This window comes from Myodes glareolus, chromosome 5 (genome assembly GCF_982192425.1).
Source record: "Myodes glareolus chromosome 5, mMyoGla1.1, whole genome shotgun sequence".
Lineage (NCBI taxonomy): Eukaryota > Metazoa > Chordata > Mammalia > Rodentia > Cricetidae > Myodes > Myodes glareolus.
This window is the reverse complement of record NC_142030.1, coordinates 23023334-23030211: the sequence shown is the minus strand read 5'-3', so window position 1 is coordinate 23030211 and position 6878 is coordinate 23023334. Positions and strand designations below refer to the sequence as shown.

Sequence of the window (6878 nt, the reverse complement as noted above, 5' to 3'; positions counted from 1 at the left end):
TATATGAGTGCTCTATCTGCAGAGGAGGGCATCAGATCCCACTAGAGATGGTTGTCAGTCACCTTGTAGTTGCATGGAATTGAACTTAGGACCTTTGGAAGAGCTGTCAATGCTCTTAACCGTTGACCAATCTTTCCAGCTCCCTTATTATGCACTTTTATACATGTGTGCACAAGAGTTTTATATACACACTCTCAGGGATAACTATTAATTTGATTCTAAAAACTATCTTGGAGGACAGTCAAATATTGCTGATTTTTAAGAAAAAACCTACATATTTATTTACTTGTGTGTGCTCATTTACATTTTGAGTACTTGTGGAGATCAGGGGCAGAGTTGATTCTCTTTTCATCATGTGGTTCCTAGGGATCATACTCAGGTCATGAGGCTTAAGGACAAGTACCTTAACCGACTGAGCCATCTCTCCTGCCCAAGTACTGTTGATCTTAGGACTCAGAGAGTAATTCGCTCAGCATCACACAGGTTGTAAGCTGATTTGGAGTCCAAGTCCAGGTGTTTGATTCCAAATTGATTGTCCTGTCCAGAGCATCTGTGCTGCCTCCACTGGCAGGCAAGAGTCTTGACGTCATCTTGCTCAGTTTTGGTCAGTCTAGCGATAGACCTTAGGAAAAAGAGGATGGATTTGGAGGGAAACCACAAGTATTTGTTGCTAAGGGGAAAGGTGGAAGAAAGAAAGAGGCCTGGACTTTAGGTATGGCCTTGAAGTAAAGTGTCCTTAGGAAGGTGGGTACCATTATCTCCATCCTTCCATGGAGTTCAAAGGGATCTTTGCTGCCTACTGTTCTACAGGATGGAATCAGCTGTAGATGGGGTGGCCAACACAAATGGGCTCACATCCTCTCTTGGGGAAGGTTAAGGGAGGGTCGCAATTTGCATATGCTGAAAATTTGGTATTGTAGATGTCCTAGGCTGGTTAGATATTTCCCAGCAAACTCTAAACTTTATGTCTCTTCCTAAATCACCCCATGCATTCCTCTCCTTCAACCACTTACTCAGGGGTCGGTCTTCTTCTCAGACCACCCTACCTATAAATTCCTTCCCACTTCCACTTCTTTAATGTGTGTGTGTTGGTTTGAGGCAGTCTGGGATAATGGCTGTTTATTTCTCTCCACACTTCAAGCAGGGTTGAGGATAAAGCACACAGGCTCGAGGCAGACCAAGGGCTAAGGCTTTCTTTGCAGCTGGTTTTGTGAGTCACTGCACACTCTGAGCACCCGCCCACTGGCGGCAGCTTAGCTTGTGGGAACGGTTAGACCCAGTCTAGGGACTGGGGCTTTCTCGGTGGCCTTGTCAGCTCACAGCAGAAGTGAACAGCCTTGAGTTGAGGAAATTGTGGCTGGACAGGCACAGAGGTAGTTCTGCTCCATGCTCGTGTCCTACTGATTCAGCTGCTGAGCCTATTAAATCTGAGTACCCGAAGAGGAGAGGCCTCTTCTGGCCCCCACTGGCCTGCTCTGTTCTGTGGGAATGTTGCAGCAAGCTGCCCTACTTGCACTCTTCCTGCTCCTCAGGGGTCACCAGGGTCACGGTAAGGATTCCTGGTTGGTGTGGGATGGGGCTGGCATGAACTCATGGGTGCATGTATGTGTCTGGGAGATCAGAGCTCACAGTCTCTGATTATGCCACCTACATAGTCACCTGGAATTCAGGGAGCAAGAGGAGAGACTGGAGGAGGTGGTCCAGGTCCTGTAGGCCATTGTGAAGCACACGAACTTCAGTGTGCTTTAGTCCGTGTGAAGTATGGAAAGCCGGAGTGATGTGTGCATTCGGGTTTCACATCCACTTTTCTCTGTCTGGGAGCAGCTTCATCGCCAGCCATGAGATTTCTCTTTTATCCTGTTTGTTCAAACACCACCTTGTCAAGGTTGTCTTCCCCACCGTGAGCACCAGCAATTCCTGATCTTTCATTCTACATGATATTCTCGAATGTCCTGTCTCCATTTTACATACCACAGTGCTTACGTTATTTTCTATTGCTCAGTGTCTACTTCAGGCCCACTAGAATGTAAGGTCCTAGAGACCAAGGCTTTTAATCTTTCTTTGCTTCATTGCTGCATTCTCAGCATCCAGAATGGTCTCCGGCACAAGCAGACCTTCAGTACAAATTTATTTCCATACTCACACCTTCTTCTCTGTTCTCATCTGCCCTCTGAATATGTTTTGAGCAGCTCTGTATTAAGCCAGATGATAGACATTGAGGATCATGCTTGCATAAACCCTTGGCACATATGTGTATGGGGCCTACATGCTCTCAGCCCAGTGCCATGACATGCCGGACAGAGCAAGTGTTAAAATCTCTTTGTTGAGTGAATAGCACATACTTTTCTGGAATCATGGAGATGGACTAGAATGATAACTTGAGTCAGACACATAAAAACAGGGAGGGTACACCTGGGCCCCAAAGTTCATTTGGGGCCCTGACTTCAGATTTTTGTTTGCCTGTTCTGAAGAAAAGGATGGGGTGGGAATTGTGAGTCCTTTGGATGCTTTGGGTCTGGGTGAGGATGGAGATAAAGGAAGAAAGGCTGAGCCGGTGCCCCCCAGGATGGATTGTGTTGCACCTTGCATTCCTCGGGGACTGGCACTGGTTGTCACTGCTCTGGAAGGGATCTCAGGGAGGCTCTATCAGGTCAGAGTCTTTTAAACTCAACTTTTACCCATCACCCCTCCTCTCAAACAAGGCATGAGATGGGGAGGAACTGGGTGTGGGAGAGATTTTGGCTCAGGGATCAAAGGAGCTCTAGGTCTGCAGGATTCACTCCAGGGGCAGCCAGATGACGTATTTACCAACAAACCCTTATTAAACTGTGACATATGTACAGAAATGTGCATGTCAGTTACTTTGGGGACAACTTTGGGACAATCATATTCACCCCCAATCATTACCTACTGTCTTTTCCAAAAATATAAATAATATTCTAACTTCAAATCTCACAGGTTAATTTTGCCTGGACGTAAGTAGAATTCCATGGTACAGGTTCCTGGCTTCTTTTGCTTGACATTTTATGAGGTTTGACTACGTTATTACCTGCAGCTTATCACTTTCAAAGCTGTGTAATATTTCGTCTCATGTTTGCATCCTAATTTGTTCATTCTGTTATGGGTGGACATTCGGAGTTTTAAAACAGCATTATAAAAACGCTGTGAGCCTTTCCAAACATGTCACAGCACATCTTCAGGGTCAGATCACAGAGGTCAAGAGTATCTACTCATAGCAGGTGCTGCCGAGCTGTTTTCAGCAGTGCTTGAGCCAGGTATACACAATATTTCAAGTTGCTTCAGGGAGGGCAATTGGCTTTTTTTTTTCTTTGAGGTTCTGTAAACAGGAAGTGAAATTGCAATGATGTGGAGCCCACAGAGCGAAAGGACAAAGCCGAGGGGTCTGTGTGACTTCTTTGACATTTGATGTGAAATCTCTGTAGGAAGCCACTCTTGGGAGCTAAACAAAAGGCATTCGTGAATTAATTAAACAGATTCATTATGGCTTTTCCATGTGCTGGGAATTAAGCAAAATTTTGCAAAGAAACAGTTGAAGCTGTGCTTTTATTTGCTATTATTTCGTTGGTTGGTTGGTTTGGTTTGGTTTGGTTTTTCAAGACAGGGTTTCTCTGTAACTTTGGAGCCTGTCCTGAAACTAGCTCTTGTAGACCAGGCTGGCCTTGAACTCACAGAGATCCACCTGCCTCTGCCTCCCAAGTGCTGGGATTAAAGGCATGTGCCACTACCGCCCGTTTTATTATTATTATTATTATTATTAGATAGAATTTCGTGTATCCCAGGTTGGCCTGGAACACAGAGCATTGGTCGTGGGAGGCAAGGACCCCTATTAATTAAATTACACCCCCACCCTCAGATGCTGATCTTATCTTTGAGCAGTTTTACCCTTTAGCTTCTTTCAGACAAGAAAATAGCTGTGCACAATTCTAACTAGAAGGGAAGGCAGAAGATGCCCTGGTGCTAAGAGTCAAGGGACATTTGAAAGACTCTGGGAAGATGATGGATTCTTGCAGGTGGGGGTTACTCAGAAAACTGGAAAACAAGGACCAACCTCGGCCCAGGAAATAACCTAAATAAAAGAAAACACAGAATTTGAATGAGAAGCCTAAGGCAGTAGTTCTCTTGGAGAAAGATAGATACTTAGGTGAACTGGGAATAGGAGAGGGACACAGGCTAGGTCCATTTTGACAGAAAGGGGAGTATCAGCTTGCTTGAGGAGAGGCTGTGGTCAGTCAGTATAGAGCTAAGTGGAGAGAGAAGAAGAAGGAAGTAGACTGTGGCCTCTGCAAGGAACTCACTCTTTTGTCTTGGCTGCTGCTGGCCCTGCCAAAAACTCTGTCTTTGTTCACTCTCCAGCATTTGACCTCATCTGCTATCCCTGCCCTAAGCCTGGTAACACAAACCCAGCAAAGAAAGACCTCCCCGCCCCCCTCCCCCCGCCCGCCCCCGCCTCCCTCCCCACTCCGGAACTCAGGCTTCCCAACTTCCTGTGAACAGTAAGTCTAGGTTGGAGAAAACTGAGCTGACTGACCCCTGGGGAGTGTCAGCGTGGGTGACTCCCTTGCTGCGTCAGAGCCCTTGGCCATTCTTTCTGCTTGCTGCTCACTTCCCCAAGCAGCAGTCGAGGTCATTAAATTTCCCCTGTCCTTCTTCTATAGACTTAATATTTTACCTCATCCGTTCTTAACCACCGGAAAAGAGCCCCCGAGGCGGCAAGCAGCAGCAACAGCAGGGGCTGTGGCGTCCCTGACCACCGGAACTGGCTGCGGCCACTCCGTTCTGAACTGACAGTCGCTGTACTCTTCCTCTCACTGTGAGCATATAAGAACTTGTGAAGTTACGCTTTCTTTCTCTCATCTTCTCATATTAGCGTTTCTTTTTCCGTACCGTACACCTCCCCGGGATGGGGACTAAGGTCTTCTTTCTCTCACAGTTTTTGTCTTTCCTCTAAATATACTTGTGTGTCTCAGCTGTTAGGCCCCTCCAGGAAGTGCACACCAACTCAATTGCCTTTCTCCTTTCACTGACCTTGGAGACCTATTGGGATTTATTGCTGACTGGTAGAGGTCGCAGTCTGCCATAAACCTAGCAACTTTTTCTCTAGACTCTGGCAATATGGGGCCCCCTTCCTCCCCAGCAAGACTTCTGGCTCTCTTCCTGCCCTTATCTGGAGAATGTCCCTGGGCCTGGAGGACTGACCTTATCTGAAAGCAGTTTCAAAACTAGGTGCCTGCCTTTAAAACCAGATGCCTGACTTAACTTTAGCTCAAACCCTGACAAAGATCCCTGCTGGAAGGCTCCCTTGCTGCGCATAATGGGAGCCTTTTGATAGGCGTGCACCTCTTAATGCAAATTAGGTGATGCCCCTGCAGACGTCCCCTGCCTTCTTATTCCCCTTCTTCCTGAAATAAAGTGGAGTTGTAACATTTAGTCCAAATAGGCCTCTCTGGACTCCCCCGACTCACAAGCCCTGGGATCCTGCTCCCTTCCCTCTCACGAAGATCCCCAAGATCTTCTCAAGGAAGAAGAGTGGAGACAAGAGACCTGCAGGAGAAAAGTCACCAAAGAACAGAAGTAGAGTCATGGCCTCTGAGCTCAGCTGAACCCTTAAAGTCCTAGGAGTTCCTTTGCCCCTTTGAAAATCATTTTAATTTATTCTTTGAGACTTTCGTGCAATATATTTTGATCATTTTCTTTCTTTCCTCCCAACTCCGCCCAGGTTCACCCCCCCCCAACTTGCCTACTTACCCACTCAACTTCATGTTTTTCTCTCTCGAATAAAACAGCACACACATGAGTATTGGTCAACTACTCGAGTATGGGTCCTACTCTGGAGTGTGGTAGATATATCCAGTGTTACTTCATTGAAGAAAACCGATTTTCTGTTTCCCTCTCCTGGAAGCTATTAATTACACACACACGTGCACGCAATAATCTTGAACTTCTGATTCCTGTAATGTGACTCTTAAGTACTGGAATTATTTAATGTGTGCCAAAACGGCCAGGTTATGCGGTGCTGGGAGTTCAACCCAGTGCTTTGTGGCAAATCCTCTACTAACTGAGCTACATCCTCAGCTTCTGGTTCCTCTTTAAAAACATCTTTTAACATTACATTTTAGTGTGTGTGTGTGTGTGTGTGTGTGTGTGTGTGTGTGTGTGTGTATGTGTGTTCTTGAGACATGGTGCTTAAGTGGAGATCAGAGGACACCTTTTGAGAGTTGATTCTTTCCTTCCACCCTGTGGGTCCAGGAGATTGAACTCAGGTCATGAGCCTTGGCAGCATACACCTACCTTTGTCCACTGAGTCATCTTGCTAGCCCCCTTATCACCTCTTTTATTTATGGACAAAACCATGTTAGGTATATAAATCCATTCAGCATTACAGAAACATAAAGAATAGTGGTATAATTAAGTAATTGCCCTCAGTACAGTGTAGCGTTAATAATGACTATAGCTCTCACAGGAACAGAATACTCCATTTTCTGTACGCTCCACACTTAATTGTGTGCTAGTGGAGAACAGAGTGGGTCTCTGCTCTGACCTACTGCTGGTTACACCGTAGCTTACTTGTTATTATCTATGGTACTGTATGCTTTTAGATTGAGCAACTTTCGATATCTGTGCTACCTTTCACAGTTTTATGAAACACCTAAAAATTAAACTTCTGTCTGACACCCCACTTTCTAAACCCGTTGAAGAGAGCTTTGCTACAATCCTTATTAGACCAGAGTGCTGGCCGCTCAGCCCATACTGCTGCTTTGCCTGTAAAATCTTATTCCTCAATCCTTTCTCCACCCACTAGGCTGACACCAAGGTTTTCTTCTAATGGCAGCTCCCAGCCACCTCCTCCAGGCAGCCAT

The 6878-nt window shown here is 46.0% G+C and overlaps 1 protein-coding gene across 1 annotated transcript in view; it reads left to right on the top strand.

Moving 5' to 3' along the window:
- The first annotated feature begins 1263 nt into the window (after positions 1 to 1263).
- Positions 1264 to 6878, top strand: part of Cd244 (CD244 molecule) — a 29914-nt gene continuing 24299 nt past the window's right edge. The window contains exon 1 of the mRNA XM_087906129.1: positions 1264 to 1549. Coding sequence (XP_087762255.1) covers positions 1489 to 1549 — 61 coding nt within the window. The 5' untranslated portion in view covers positions 1264 to 1488. The remainder of the gene's footprint in view (positions 1550 to 6878) is intronic.